Raw genomic sequence first — 16,578 nt, 5'->3', positions numbered from 1 at the left:
TTGTTCTTTTTTAACAGTTTTCATGTTCAGGTTCTCAGGTAGTGATACTAGGCTATGTGCTTCAGTGAAAAAATAAAAATAAAAACAAAGCCACCTGCCTTTACAAACATAATCCATTCAGACTTCTTAGATGATTTAAACAGAACTGGAATCAGCACCCACTAAGACACAAATTATTAAAAGGAATTCTTTACTAACACAGACCAGCAACATGTTCAGGAACAGGACCCTTTTTGCCGCAGTCCCTTTCTAGCATACCACACCACAGACCATGCTGTTTTCTAGACTTGAGACAAGGTATTTCTTCATTTTGTAATGTATTTACTAACAAGACCTAAACTGAAATTTATAACTTTCCATAAAGAACCTTTCAACCACTTTTTTACTTATCGATTGCTTAAGATCTTTTGCTTAAGATTTGTATCCGTTTACACATGCAATAGGCTTTCCTTCACACACTGTAATTAAATATTCTAGATATTATTCTCTAACTGAATGAGGTTTTTCATCTTGAAGGAAAATCGTATACAACACATGAGAAGTGAAATGTGTAAGTTAAAGACTACAAAGGAACTCTTTTGGAAGGCGATTTTCGGATTGGAGAGTAATGATCCGCTCATCTCAGACCTCAGAAAATAAAACATGAACTGGCTGGCTGAACTTTACAAAACTAAATACTATCATAACAGTCTGAAGGAATGACACAAATGTAAGCTACAAGTATCATTCTTCTCCTGTTTCTCTCCCATCCCCAACTAAACAACAAGTAAACAACAAACTAAATAAAAGATGGATTTCCTACCACTTGCATCTGCAGCATATCAATTCCAAAGTGTGCCAAATGTTTTGCTATATGAGGATCTAAAACCGGCTCCTCTTCATCAAAGGAATAGACATCTACAAAAGCAGAGAGAAACAGATGAGCTGTAGTATCAAATATTACCCCTTGTCTTTGTTTACCAACATTGCATTCTCAGTACATGACTGACTATGCAAGATGCCTTAATCGCATTCTCTAAGTTTAGTTACGACCAGCAGAAAAACGCACATCCACAGACCTCAGTAAATATCATAAATGTTCTCAACACAATCACCTCAACTACTCTCCTCAAAAGAAATTACATGTCCTCACAGTATTAAAACCTAAGAATATTATAGTGATCATAGTATTCCCCCCCTCCCAAATAAGAAATTTGTAGTGAAAACAAAGAGTGGGGTGGCAAAATTCTCAGATACGTGGCCAGTCCTCATTTTGAACACAGCAACAAAAGATTCTGAATTTTTGGGGAGCTACTAGATACAAGCAGACGCATTAAAACTGCGAGTATATGGGGCGAACTGACTACCGCAAATGGTATTTTAATTTCTAGCACAGTTTAAGGAATCCACTTATGCCCTTTTCCCACAGAGATGGAGGGAGAACTGAGAAAAACTTTATTAGAAATGAAGACGTGTTTATTGCGTTGGACACCATTGGATTGGACTTCGAAGATTAATCTTGTGGTTATGGAGAATGGCTGATTTCATGACTGAGGTGTCTTGCTTTATTGCATGGCAGATCTAGGTTTCAGTTCTAGCTCTATGATGGGTCCTTACGGCCTTAAGTAAAAGCCCACAAACGTTTAGGCAGGGCAAAGTTCAAACTGTGGAGCGAAGCAATATATCTAGTGATGATACTTTCATTATGAAACCAAGTTTAATAAATACAACAGAAGGACAAAATGGTTGAGAGAAAAAAAAACATTTTTAGTGTTTACCACGCTGAGCCCAGAGCAGGTTTCACCTACTTGAACCAAGAAGAATAAAGCTGCAGGCATGATAAAAGGATATAAGTGATAAGACACGCACTAGTAAGACTTGAACAGGCCTTCCATCTTTTCTCTTCTCTGGCCTCTTCCTCTGTAGTGAATGACTACTCCCCTGCTTTGGTCTCTACTCATATCGAACCCCAGAATCCCTCTGCTACTCTGCCTGCACTTCCCTCAGCCAAGTTTCCTTCATGCCCAGCAGTTTCTCACAGTGACCTTGCCCCATATGACCAGATCTAGGCTGACAGAGAAAACTTAGCCAGGAGAAAGATGAAACAAACTCAGGAGAAGAGAGCAGGAACCCAGAGGAAGGATGTTCACAGCACAAATACCACTTCTGAAAGGTCCTGACTTTTCAACTACAGACCCTGGGTCTGATTTAGCCCATCCCCAACATGAGACTTTAACAACAAGGCAGGCTACTTGAAGTCTGCTAGTACCAAACCCACACTGAAATGAGAGAATTGTACAATTGTGTAGGTTGCAAGGGACCATCAATAGGTTGAAGGTTAGCCAAGAACTCAAAGACTTAATGCAACTTTTAAAATTTACCAGCCCTATGAAAAACATTAACTGCCTCAAAACAGGGAACTGGGCTTTTGAGTCGTGCTGCCAGCTGCTGATTAGCCATCAGACCCTCTATTAACATTGGTCCCGATGACCTCTCTGGCATGTGTGTGACTGTAGCTGCCCATCTGCTGGAATTCCACTGTGTGGTAGCAAGCATGCCCAGATGACATGACTGTTCATCCACACACACGAGATCACAACATTCCCATAGTCTTCTGGTGAGGTCACAGCACAGCCAAAAGATCCTGTAAAGTTCAAACACCTAATGGAATGAGATTACACATCAACTAATCTTGGGTGACTACTTTCAATGTGGAAGCTTTGATTTTGTTTTTCTCAGCTCTGGCGAGTGAAGAGAGAGCAGCCACCAGGGACTACTGTCCCAGAGCAGCAGAAATGGAACGCAAGACACATTAATCTTTTGCTCAAGCCCAGTTCGTGTCACACATTTTAGTTCTTTCTGCTGTGTAGCAAACTTAATTTCATGGGAGAGACAGAATTCACTTACTTCGAAAAAATCAAAGAGCAGTAAATGAAAGAAAGAAGACGAGAGCCCCCAAACACAGGTCTGTAGTGCTGTCATATGGACTCCAGTAGATAAGAAATGTAGACAAGTCAGCAAAGGTGACACACAAAAGCTGGTATCATTAGAACGAGAAAGGGGAAAAAGGAAGGAATAAGGGGGGAAAAAACAAACAAACAAACAAACAAACCCAAGAAAAATCTGAGACAGACAACACAATATTATTAAACAGAGATTAATCATTATTACTCATATTATGGTAAGAAAAGAAAGATGACAATGCTACCTGTAGTTCCTTTTCTTCCACAGCTCAAGATTTACACCTGTTCTGGCTGTGTAACATCACTCCTTCCTACTTAAAGCATAATAGGCAATGGCAACCCTGTCCCTGAAGAAACAAGTTGCTCGGCATCCCGCAAAGAAGTATCTTGCAATTGCTGAGACTGGCAGCCACAAAGCAACTCATTCAAGTACCTGTCAGACAGGGTTTCCCACTGCCAAACCCCCACTCCATTCCTCAAACCAGTTTCAAACACACAACCTCACAATAATTTGAAATCTAAAGGTATGGTCGAGAGAGGCAGCAGGCAGCGCAGTCTGCTGAGTAGCACTCAACCTATTGAAGCAAGCAACTTTTCTGACTCTCTTGTGCATCCTGTCCAAGAGTGCAAGACAGAAGATTTGTTCAATTTCTGCCCCGATCCCAGATCTGTTTGGTGACAGAATGCTACAAAATGGGGCTAATGCCCCAGAAATCTTTCATGATGTATTCAACACAGATTTCTCAAGAGAAGACAAGGAGATCTCCTCTGCTCCCTCTGTGTACATGTAGGGTAAGTATAAGTGGAATTCAGGCACCACCTCTTTCTCCTTCTTACTGATGTGAAAAAGGAATAAGTTATGTCAGCAGAGGGACTAATGCTTATTACTCCTCTACCATCACTTCTTCACCTCCAGCCCAGGGAAGCAGAAACCAGACAGACTGCGTCACAATCAGCCACAGACCCTCTTTCCTGAAGCTCATTTGTCATCTAGCCCTATCGAGAGGTTATGATTACCACTGCAATATAGATCAGAGAGAGAATAATTCCTGAAAAGGAAACAAGGAGGGTTGGGGGAGGGAAGTCTTTTCTATAGGGAAACCAGGAAAACGTCATCCAGAAGAACAAAGATCTGCAGGGAACAGCTGGTGCCCCTCATTCACAGGGAAGGATGACAGCCTGTCCTTTGTTATCCCAAAGGCCACCTAAGAGAGGAAGCAGCTGATCAGTGGAAGGCAGAAGGACAGCAGCCATAAGGAAACAAGCACTGCTGCTGAAGATGAGAACGAAAAGAAAAAAATATTGAAAAAAACACTAAAGAATATTCTGTTTATTTTTTAGATGCATTTGAAACCGGGCAAATCCTAAACAACTTCAATAACTGAGAGACTCGGATAGAAATCATTTGAGACCAGGCTCATGCAAGGAAACAATATTCCATCTGGGAAAGAACAGAATGAATTTTGCTCAGTGTTTCTGTGGCACAGCTGGTTGAATCTGACTACAGTCTCCTTTCCCTGATGCTGAATAGGACTTAAAGATAAAAAACTCTCAACTGATCTGTGTTAAAACAAGGGGCTGCTCTAAACAGCTATTTTTCATCCATGTGGTCATAAGCACTAAAACCAAAATATAATCATGCTATGTGTTCTTCCGTTTTTTATTTCTCTGTACAGCTGCAGCAAAAGCTTATGACTTTTTCAGCTTCTCATGTTTTTACTCCATCTAATCCTCTCACACCATAATCCTCTCCACAGCAACAATGCAGAACATCACACTCAGAGAATAGGCAAACAAGAATACATCTACAGCTCTTTTCCCCTCTTAAGATCAACAGGCGTTTTACAAATGAGCATCACAGCACCCATGAAGATGAGCATTCATTAGACTGAACAAAACGTTACCAAAACAATAAGGAAAAATAGTACAGTTTCCATTATGATGAAAAAGCATACATGCTGATAAGAACAGACTTTTCTGACTTCAAAAATCATTACCCTGTAATTGTTTTATATTACATAAGACTGAACCACTTGCCCTAGCAAATGTAGCAGAACTGAAAAATACCACTTCTCCGGATTCTGCTGTTTCAAAATAATACCATTCTTCTATCATAAATCTACTATTATACGAACTCAAAAAACTATTTACACAAAATATAAAACAGGAGAAAAAGAGCAGATAAAAAAGGTAAGGGGCTTCTCCAAATGGAGTGCGTGTCACTCTTCCCAGCCCCAATCAAGATTCGCAGACTCACAGGGTTTTCTTTCCTTTATCGGTTTCTCAAACATTTGTACTAGAAGCATAAACCCATTTGGTAATAAACAGTCTTATTAGACACCCTTAGTCTCATGCACAAAAGATACCCCATCTCAGAACCTGCCAGGTGGCTGACCTGCTCCATCAGGAGTGATAGTTCCCAACTTCACTGCCAGGGGATAACCCGTCTCCTTGTAGTGCTCTATTGCGTGCCCATTGCCCCCACTGCCATCGAAGAACCACTTCCCACACAGCACTGAACCATCTGTCAGGTTTAGCCACAGATTCTCCCGCAGGTCACATTTTGAGCATTTCCAGCCGCTGTAAGAGAAAACAGGAAGGAAGGACAGAAATAAGTAAGGCAGGAACCGGTCCTTTATTTCCACTTATGGTAGGTCAAACCAAACATACACACCCAGCCTGGAGTCATGCAAGAGAGAATTGTCGTCTCAGTTGCTGGCTTTAGTTCTGTTACTCTGGACTGTATTAGAGAGCCTACAATGAACAAACCTTACTACCCTCACCTGGGGGGAATTCTAACACCATTGTCTAACTGTACAAGTGTTTTGGCATGTTTAGATGCCTGTAGCTCTTCTTCCCAGGAGTCAGGGTCCTGCTTCCTGTAGGGTGATTTTGCGCTGAGGAGTGCGTCACAAGCTATCGTCACCTGGAAGACAAATGAATGTCAATCAAAACCTAACAGGATTCAGTGACTGGACAGAACTTGGCATTCAGCCCATTGCTAACCACATACAGAACTGGATATCAGTAAAACTATTTATATACTTAAATATGCATGTAATCTTCTAGACTGCAGTTGTTATTATTTTAGCAGGGAAGTAAGCACGACATGTACTATGTGAGCTTCCCTGGGACAAGCTGGCATCATAATAAGAGAAGGAATACAGGAGGGAAAAGGAAATCCAAGAAACAAAGACAAAGCAGACTTTTAAAAATCACTGACGCTCTCTTCTATTATAGCTGGTTAAGAAAGTTCTTTATGTAAAAACAAGCACCACACATCAGAAAATAAAGCACCATCTTGATAAAAACTGAAGCAGGAGACAATTCCTATCACCACTTGCACACACTCACTGACCAGTGCTGGTAACTCTTCTATATTGGGTAATGAGATTTCATAGTGATCAGGAAATATAACAAGTTTTGCTTCATCTTCATATTCAAAGTCATCACTGTTGAGATCACTGTTGGTTTCTAGATCTGAAAAACAAGATGGGGAATGTTAGGAGACTGTCCCGAGACCAAGGTTCCTAAATTGTGGCTGGGGTACCACTCTGAAGCATTGCTTGCCTGGCATCAGCCTGCAAGTTGACACTGTCAATAGTTTCTTCCAGCTAGAAATGTTTGTGAAATCCTAATCTAAACTGAAATCTGCAAGAGGATGTTCTGACGACCAGAATTTCCATCTTAATCTCAACCCCAGTCAGGAATTATTTATCCCCTCTCCAAGCAGCGCACTGTTGCAGACGTCACATTCTGGAAAGCAGCCAACAAAATTCTGCTCATTTTGGACAAAATCAGGATGTGATACTGCTGTGCCTTTTACCCAAGATCTTGAAACGCTATAAAATATGGAGACCAGGTCACATTACCCATGCCCAAATTGCAGAGCAGGAATAACGCACCTCTGTTTCAGCCCCCCTTATTTTCCAGACCTGGCTGAAACATGCTATGGCTACCATGCATCTTCAACCTGTGGCCTTTCCTCCCATGAAGACGTCCATGGCTTGTAGCATTCCTGCATCTCCTCCATAGTCTCAAATAGTCAGTACAGTTACACCAACACTATCCGTCTTGCAAACTCCACTCTGTAATCAGTGTAACTATCTATTTAAAACGCACTTATTAACTAAAAAAGCTTTCCTTTGAAGATCAAGCCTTCCATAGTGTTCACGTAAACTCTTATTCCAGTGTAAGGATGACTTTTTTGCTTAAATATGAGCCTTGATCAAGCAACATCAGCTAAAATGCTTGTCCAGAAATAAGTCGACCCAGGGAGAAGCCAGGCGGGCATACAAGTAACTAAACAGCTAGAGTTTTTATCTCTAGCTTCATCAAAAACATAATTATCCCATAGTGACAAGACTACATTAAAATCTTGCTCAGTGCTTTCCAGGACAACTGAGAAAGTTAAGACCAAACATGTGCCTGTTGTGTCAGACATTTCACAAGATTCAATTGCAAGAACAGCCTGGGCAAGGATGGGATTTTCTGGATCCTTCTCCCATCTGGAGATGCCAGATCTGCTGTATTCCGATGTACCAGTCAGTCACTGACATAATAAGGTTCAACCAAGAAAGAAGATGCATTAGCAGTAGCTAAAGCTGGCTTTTATTCACTCCAAGTAACTGCATATGCTTAATGAGTCGCTCAATACTAAATGAATATGGGCAGCAACCACTGCACTCTGGGAATGCCTGAAATCTCAAATGTATATTTGGGACAGAGGTGAGGATGACAGAGGCCAGACTCAGAAAACTAAGGTCTCTACTTACCCAGTGGGCAGTAACAGCCTCAACATCCTAAGTGATAAAACAAGTATCAAAAGATATTTTAACTTGACCTGGAAAAACCACCTCTTGAGAGGAACATAATCCAGTTTCCATTCAATTCCTGCCTCACCTGCTGCACCAGCTAGTCCTGCGGGGTGACAACACCCACTGTCAGCGACTTCCAGCATCACCACCTCTTTCTCAGCAGCAACCAACAAAAGCCCCTTCTCGTTAGCTGCATATAGACACAAAAGCAAGAACTTTTTCTTATACTGAAAGCATGACATTTATAAAGAAAATACTACTTCACTACTAATTCCCTGAATCACATTATTTTCGTAACAATCCCTTCCCTTTCTGCAGCATAATAGAGATAACCAGTGACCTCACTTTACTCTGGTCTTCTTTCCCAGCTTGTATTACAATCCTGTGTTTCAATAAAGTAGTGAATCTCAACAGATGCAGTCTGCAACAGTAAGCTCTTTTGCTCTACGAAGCAAAGAAACAGAGAATTTTCACATAATGCCCAGAACTTCAATGGTGGCCAGCATAGCAAAACTAAAAGTACTGACCACCTCCTAACTATGACAATGATTCCTCAGAGAGGATAACAACTCAGTGGATGTAAACAGAGGTTTAAAGGCAGCAAACACCTCTTCCAGGGCCTGCAGTCACACACGTCGCTCAGCCACCAGAGGGAACCTGAGGACAGCTCACATCAGCTGCTGTTATCTGTAGATACGAGCAAGACCTGCTGGTATTTTCATTTCCTTACGATACTGACATTAAGTTTATAGTACTTTCAAGCCGCTATACAGAAACAGCAATGATACAGCTGCCTGGGTTCAAAATTCAGACACACATTTCAGCTCATCTCACAAGTCAAACGACATCAGCCAGACAGTAGGGACTTTACTGCTACTGACCTGACCTGCATTTGAACTAGTGATCCTGGGATGAAAGACTGAGTATCCTATTAGCAATCATCTGCTGCCATCTAAGGACTTCACACACTTCGGAGCATCAGCCTTTTGTGTGCAATGGGTAGGGACGGAAAGTTCCTTTTTACCTTCTCACACTTCATAACGTTCACGTTACCAGAAAAGCAGAAAACAATGTCCTGTCAGCGTGGCATTCTGGATGTCTGACACACTGATACAGCAGCATCACACTTCTTATTTTAAAGAAAGATGCACACCGCTTCATAATTTCCAAGAAAAAAAAAAAAAACCATGAGGATTTAACTGGCAATTCCACTTTTGAAGGTGACCAGGTAAAGCTAGTACACTTCCACTCCACACACGTACTCCCTCTAAATAGGAACTAAAAGGACCACCAGTGCTTTTTCGCAATTATCACTCAGTTTCTCAAGGTTCAGATCCAGTACGTAAGAGCGGAAAGGACTTCTAAGGTCACTGACTGAAATCCCTTGATACAGCAGATGACCATATAAACTAATCCCTTTTATTGACTGGCAGACAGGCCCCTTAATGGTGTTCAGTTGAAAACCCCCAAATCACTACTCATATTTTAAAATTTTGGCTTGCATGTGCTGAGAGCCAGAATTGCTAAGTTCAGTAAGAAGTTCGACCTGCATCATATTTTCTGTGCCTGTGCAAGGGCCAACATGGCTAAGCAAGCCATGAGCTTAGATATAATAAAAACAGATGACTATTACTTCAGAAGGCAATGGAGCCCACACTAAATGAGGGCAGAAGCTGACCCTGTAGCCACGGGGCATCATGTGCAGTCTGCGGGCAGTTTTCAAACTTGGATTTTATAAATTGTGTAGAATTTGAGAGACGAAGAATAGTAACTATAGGAAAGCAGAGCAGGGGGAAATCTACTTACAAATGGAGGATATTTGATTACACACTACACTTGATCTTAGCCAGAAGGCTGAGAAGCAATGGTGATGGTGTGTGATAATGATGGTTTTGTCAGTGTTTTATCCATGGCTGGACTTGATGATCTGAAAGGCTCCTTCCAACCTAGACAATTCTATGATCAAAAATTACTGTAACCCTAAAGGCACTGAAAAATATGAACTTTCAAGCGCTATACTTCATACAAAGCTGTTTCTTGGACAAGGATGTTCTTCCAAGATGCACTGTGAGTAGAAGAATCTCTGGGCAAAAAAGGGTTTACTCAGTTCTAAGACTGAGCCACAAGACAATGAACCAGTTTGTAATGTTTTTAAAGAGCTGACAGCTTGATGGTGAATGTCCACATGACATTGTTTCCCTTCTAGTGGACTAACAGCTTTACGATGCCTCCTCAGAGCCCCAGTTAAACACTGTGGTCACTAAAACAAAGTGTCTGTAGGTCATAAGTGTTGTGCTGGGAGGCTAGGACGACAGGCAAAGCAAAATAGCACACATGTTAAAACAGAGGCTCGACTGACATCGTTATTTTGGGCAAGCGGTCAGTAGAGTAAATTTACTCCAGCTCACAGGCATCACATTAGCGACGGTGAGAAATGCATTGCTTCTGAACTAACTGAAAACAGCAGCTGGAAGTGGAAGACAGAGTACTGTAAACCAACCCACCAGAGGGGAAGAAAAGGAATGGACGTGCCCAGATCAGATTTAGACAAGTTACCAACAGACTGCACTAATAATAGTGGCAAAAGGAGACTCCAGGCAGGACCCCCAAACAGGATTTCCTGTGCCTATAGATGCGTCTGTCTGCGTATGAAAGGGAATACAAACGTGCAAATTGAATGAGGATGTTGACTAGTGAGCTTGCAACTAGTTTTGAAACCCTAGAAAGACATCTTAGGAATCTGGGCTTGATCCGGCTCTCACTGAAGCAATGGGCAAATTTGTATTGACTTGGAAGTAGAAGACTGAGTCTTTAAATCAAATCATTTCCTCCTGAAGCCTCTAAATAATAGTGATCCACAGTAGCAGCCCTTTGCAAACTATAAGCTATTCAGTTCGGTTTTCAGGCACATCTAAAAGACTGACCTCATCAGATGAACTATAAAAAAGAAGAAATTAAAAATAATTTAGAAAGATTCACTTTAGAGTCATAACGTTCTCCTTTCTGGCAAAAGGAAAAGCAAAATTTTCTAGTAGGATCATTTGGATCATTCACTACTTGCCAAATAACATTCAAATTGCTTGCTACACCTCCAAAGCATTAGTACGCTGTTCTTATTGCTAGATATAGACCTCACCCCTTGGATTTCTGGCACAGTCATGGGTTAAACAAGCAAAGTTAAACAACACAAATTCAAATTCTTAACTATTTTACTAGCAGCATTAGCCTTTGTTAACCTAGCTTAATTTCTGCAGTTCTACCTAAACCAGCAAACTGTTAAGACTCTATTAGTGTAAGGTATCTGCTCAACATTCCGTACTCAACTCAACTTTAGATGGCAAAACCAGAAAGCAACACCTTCAACTCATGGTATAATAGTTCCACTGCCACCGTTGGGGAGTATGCACAACTTTACTGGGCTAAAATTTAAAAATATTGTCAGGAAACGCTCAATTCCTTCTAAATCACAGCTTTCCATTCACAGATATATACTCTATATGCTTACTTACATAAATATAAACTTAAACCACTGTGGTAAAAGTCTTCTTCAGAAGCTTACCAAACAAAAACATCCTTACTGAAAACAGAGCTCTGCTACTGGCTGCTGTGAGATCTAGGAGAGTTAAGTGGAGCTGTGATCAAATCCAGTATGGCCACTTTTATGAATGGTCTTTACCTTTGGAAATGGTAGCCACAAGCGCATTCACAGCCCTAGGCAGGCAGGTGCCATGCAAGAAAAACTCAGCAAGTTTATATGTTCTCACAAACTTTCTAAGTGGATGCTTTCTCTTCCTTTCCGAGTCCTTCTCTGAGATCAACTGTGTGTCGTGGGTACTGCTCCTCACTAACACTCCCCACCAGCAATTACCATCCTCACAGATCTGCTGACAGAGCTGTTCATTTGAGTACTTCAAAGCACTTAATTGATGGGCTAAGTTAGCCCTGACTTTGCTCAAAACAGAGCTCAGACAACTGGCTGCACTGGCAGATACTGCTGTGGTAACTGATCTGGAAGAGGACATCTGTCTATGGACAAGTTTTATGACAGCCACTCTGCCAGCTCTGCTTAGCCAGGTCCAGGCTCTGGCATGGATCAACAGATGCCCAGGAAGAGGGTACCAAAACAAGGCAAAACTGCAGTGATTCCTCCCTCGGTGTATACCTCCCAGCTTCCAAATATCTATCGGGGTTTTTTTGTTTGCGGGGGGTGGGTGGTGTGTCTGTGTTTGATTGTCTGGTTGGTTTTGGAGAAAGAGGCACAGGGGGAGATACTACACACAGCTGTGGTTTCTTTCTTCAAAAGAGAGGTTCACTTCTTATTTATAAAGCAAAGTAATAAAGAACAAAATATAAAATGTTGCTCTACTGATGTTCCACTTGAGTCTTTCACTGCTGCTAACAACTGAGCTGACATTTTCACCATTCACACCATCTCTCTCTCAGAAATACCTTTCTGAACAGTAATAGCTAATTTAAACCACAACACTGTGCACATACAGTTAAAGCACTTGTCGTCTTAGCATTTTTCAACATTTATTTCATCTATTGTTTAGTTACTCAGTAACACATTAAAAATCACTTTTAGATTTAATCTCTTAGATAATTTTAAATCACCCAGCAAACTCCATTTCCTCATTTTTCAGTCCCTCTCCAGACCATTTACTATCGCATTAATTCTTCATAATTAGAGCATTATGGAGGACGCTGCTGATAACTCCTGGGAGTAACAGGTCAGGGGGGCTCTGCTTGTAACTCTACTGTAAGAACTGGGCCTCCAATCCCTTCAATACGAGGATCTTCCTTCTTATTCTACTACTCCTTTGGACCAGGATCTTGTAAGGAATACCATAGTACATTCTGTTAATCTAATTGCTCTTATTCACATAAGTCACTGAATACATAGGGGGACTGCAACACATAGTCCCAGAGCATTTTGGCAGACCCAGAACCATTACTTCACTTTGGAAAATCCACAAGGGTTCTCTTCTCTTCTGTCATCTTTATATGCCTTTCTATCAATTCTGATCCATTCTTTTTCTTACAGATGGGCTAATATGAAAATTAAATTTAGTGATGATACTTCTCCTGGTCCATCATGTCTTTTTTTTTTTTTTTCCCCCAAACTGGTATCACGTTTATCATATTGTGGCTGATTTAAACAAGAGGTTGCATACCAAAGACGACAGTGCAGCTGTTTCTTATCTGAAAGATCTGAGCCTTGTGAAGTCATGGGGACCTACCACCTTGCCCCATCAATGAATTTCTTTCCATTTTACAGACCAGATTTAAAACTTCTTTATGCGATAGCCATGCATATTGACAAGCACTAGGTACCTTCAAACTTGCCAGCCTAGATAATAATGCAGTGAGGATACTACTCTATGCATTGTGATGCAGCCAGTCTGCTTTAACTATCATCCCAAATCCCCTGAAAGCTTGCACAGCCTGAGCTGCAGTTATCATAACCAGACTGCCTAGCAACACCTAAATAATCTAGATTAAAGGCAGTTCACACATTTCAATGGACAATATTATGCTTCCTGATTACATAGAACACTGACAGCCCTCCAGCCCTGTCCAAAAGAAATACAAAACAAGCCCAAAACCTAATGCCCATGCACACACTTTGCTATGGATCTTGTAATGTTTAGGGAAAGGTAAAGCTTTCAATTGAGTGACCCAACCAGTCTGTGTTTCTGTTGCATTTGCTGGAGAGCAGCAGTGCTAGAAAGTAACCAGTGAGCATCCAAAAGATGTTTTCCTATTACTACACAGATTGAAAAGGGTTTAGTATCTTTAATAGCTTTACATCAAAGAGGATTATAAGAAGCAATGTAACAAATGCCCAAACTGGGTTGACTTTGTACACAACGCTTATATCTCTGGGCCTTCAGGGAATTATTCAAAGACACCTAGAAACAGAGTGATGTTCGAGTCACCCATTGATCATTGCCTATGCTTGTCTGGCAGGGTAAGCCCTAAATGGCAGGATACACATACAGGCTAGTAGCAGCCAGTTTGGTGCAGCCCTCTACTGTAGGTGCCCAAGGTCACAATGAGAAAGACAGAACTAAAACAACCTGTTAAGAAGTCCAGCAGCTCCAAACCAATGAGGAAGATGTTGGATTAAGAGGTAAAATGCCAGATTTTGCTAACCATCTCTGCTGCTCTCTCATGCAAAATTATCGAATCAGCTGACATCTCTGTGCTTTCCTTTCCTCAGCTATGAACAAGGACAGGAATAATTTGTTCTTTAAGCATGGACATAAAAAGAATAAAATTTGCTGAGCCAAAGAAGTGGATACAAAGCATTTGGATGCATGGAAGTACTATCTCAAGGATTAGAGCAGAGAGTTGATACCATTTTACTCCCAGCCAGCAGGGGCTGCAAAGAGGACTGCGGTAGAACAACAGACCAGATGAGATATATTTTCAAAAGTGCATTAGATTCCAGAAGTGCTGAATTAAATGGTGATAGTTCCACGTGCTAAATCCACCACAGTGAAACTGCACCACCTTCAGAAGTTCCCTGGGACCAGGACACTTGGAACTGCTGCACCAGATCTGCTCTGTGGGAACAAAATGCTTGTGTGCAAGGATGGAATTTGAGGACTCCAACACGGCACATGAGAGATACTGTGCAACGTACACTGTGTGCTGGCATACCACAATGACAGGAGCCTCAAAGCGTAGCAGTAGATCAGCAAGAATAAAATTTGACCGTGCTTTTGTAATTCTTGCTTACATTCACATTGCTAACACTGTACAACTATTGCTGCATTGCAGCCAGCTTTGTTTCTGAACCAATTATTTTACAAGCATCCTGTGACAAACATTATTTTCAATATAAACTGACAAAAAATGGCGTTTAGACCAGCATCTGTGACTTAACAGTCTCTTCCTACAAGAGAAGTTTCATTTCTTTATGACTCATCTTAAGACTTTTTTTCTCTCTAAGTCCTCCTTGCAAAACTTACTCCAGACACTAACAACAACAATTAAATCGATCACAATCTGCAAAGGCCTCTTAGGGACACATTCCACAGATCAAAGCAATTCCAAAGGGAGGCAATGCTATTGTTTCCTTTTAGCCATAAGACTTGGCAGTGGTAAAGAAAATATTTAACCTCTTCATTACCTGAAGAAAAATTCACTATTTGCTATTAATACAGAGAGAATAAATAATAGATGAATGAGAGGAATACCACAAGTGGTCGGAGGAGGGAGAATATAGACTTTACATCATTTCCCCTCATCCATATTTATGAGGCCCTCAGGTTTTCTGGGTAATCTGAATCAATGGATATTGGATGAAATGGACATGGTAAGAAAACGGCTTTCTGTGAAGCAAGGGAATAACTGTGGACATAACAGAATAAGAACTGGTAAGAGATGCTCATGATATATGTTCTGTTGCATTCATTACAGGAGAGACCACAACATCACTTCGGAACATTTACCTAGGTAACAATTTTGAAATGCTAACAACCCTTCCTATCACCAGCCGCTGAGCAGAACAGTGCCACACTGAGGCCCTGTTATATCTGAACATTAAGTAGTGATAAACATTTTAGCAAAAGGATGCTTTGTGGAAATCACAAAGAGAAAGAAGGGACAGAACTAGCCAAAAAATACCATCAAACCCTAGGCTGCTTGAGAATAGTTGAGGGCCTACTTTAAATTAAAATGTTTCAAGTATACATATACATATCACTTGACATACACCAAAATTGCTAAGAATTACTTATTTATCTGGACCAACTTTAAAAACTAGAACGAAAAGTTAAAAAAAAAAAAAAAAAAAAAAAACAACCAAAAAAAACCACAAAAGAAAAAGAAAAAGGAAACCCAGAAGGAGCCCCAAAGCCAGACACAATGGTGGACAGAACCCAAGTAAACATGCAGACAGGGTCAAAAAAGGACTCTGTGAAAGCAGCTGTTCACAATACCTAAAAATAGCTTAGCATTCCTCCTTTTTGGTAAAGCTCCACCAGATGCCCCTGGTACCTTCTGGAAAGAAAGAAACAAACAATTAAAAATCTATCAAGTGAGACAACAGTAAATCAGCAACAACCCCATACTATCACCATTTCGAACACACATATATCTGTTCATGGTCCTTCTATTAAACCACAGTCCTTGCTGAGCAAGAACGTAAATCCTCTTCGTTCACTTCTGACAATGGGACTCATCATTGCTTACGACCCTCATGAAAGTGAGAAAGCCACTGTCTGAATCCTTCATACTTTGCTGTTGGCAATTAAGCAGAGCATGTCTCACGGTCACCGTGGCTGACTGCTGTTCTGTCAACAAGACAGGGACACCTAGCATCACTCAGACCTCTCACTACTAGATCCCCTATAGTATTTCTTAATGACGAAAGCTCAACGAGAGAGGGGAAGAAATCGGCATAAGAGAGTCAATCCTTCATAACTAATTCCAGTATGACCACTTTGCTGTGATTTATTAGTTCAGCTAATTTTCTTCTATCCAGAAAAAAAGGCCTTTCTGTCAGGATCCATGCCTGCTTCCACTAAGATCAATCCAAGTTACCACCATGCTTTCTTAACATTAGAAAGTATGGAGGAAACCTGACAAGACCCAAGTAATTATCTGGGGGGGATTTTATTTTATTTTTTAATTTAAGCACCACAGCAGAGAATAGTAACTTCCAAGTGACATTCAGTTTCAATCACTAATTTCCCAGTTCAAAATACCTCAAAATATTAGAGAAAACACCAGTAGGTGAGGAAATGTAAAAGTCAATGCACTTGATTCTTAAGCTGTTTATTAACAGGCACCACTAAATCAAATCAAAT

General features: G+C 40.8%; 1 protein-coding gene across 1 annotated transcript in view; it reads right to left on the bottom strand.

Annotated features, from left to right (window-relative positions):
- Window positions 1-16,578, bottom strand: part of USP13 (ubiquitin specific peptidase 13) — a 53,246-nt gene that overhangs the window by 22,929 nt on the left and 13,739 nt on the right. The window contains exons 3-7 of the mRNA XM_063339037.1: window positions 15,709-15,769; window positions 6,301-6,422; window positions 5,726-5,868; window positions 5,338-5,522; window positions 803-897 (exon numbers count right to left, since the gene is read on the bottom strand). Coding sequence (XP_063195107.1) covers window positions 803-897; window positions 5,338-5,522; window positions 5,726-5,868; window positions 6,301-6,422; window positions 15,709-15,769 — 606 coding nt within the window. The remainder of the gene's footprint in view (window positions 1-802; window positions 898-5,337; window positions 5,523-5,725; window positions 5,869-6,300; window positions 6,423-15,708; window positions 15,770-16,578) is intronic.

This window comes from Chroicocephalus ridibundus, chromosome 6 (genome assembly GCF_963924245.1).
Source record: "Chroicocephalus ridibundus chromosome 6, bChrRid1.1, whole genome shotgun sequence".
Taxonomy (NCBI): domain Eukaryota; kingdom Metazoa; phylum Chordata; class Aves; order Charadriiformes; family Laridae; genus Chroicocephalus; species Chroicocephalus ridibundus.
The sequence above is the reverse complement of the archived record's forward strand: the minus strand, read 5'-3'. Positions and strand labels throughout refer to the sequence as shown.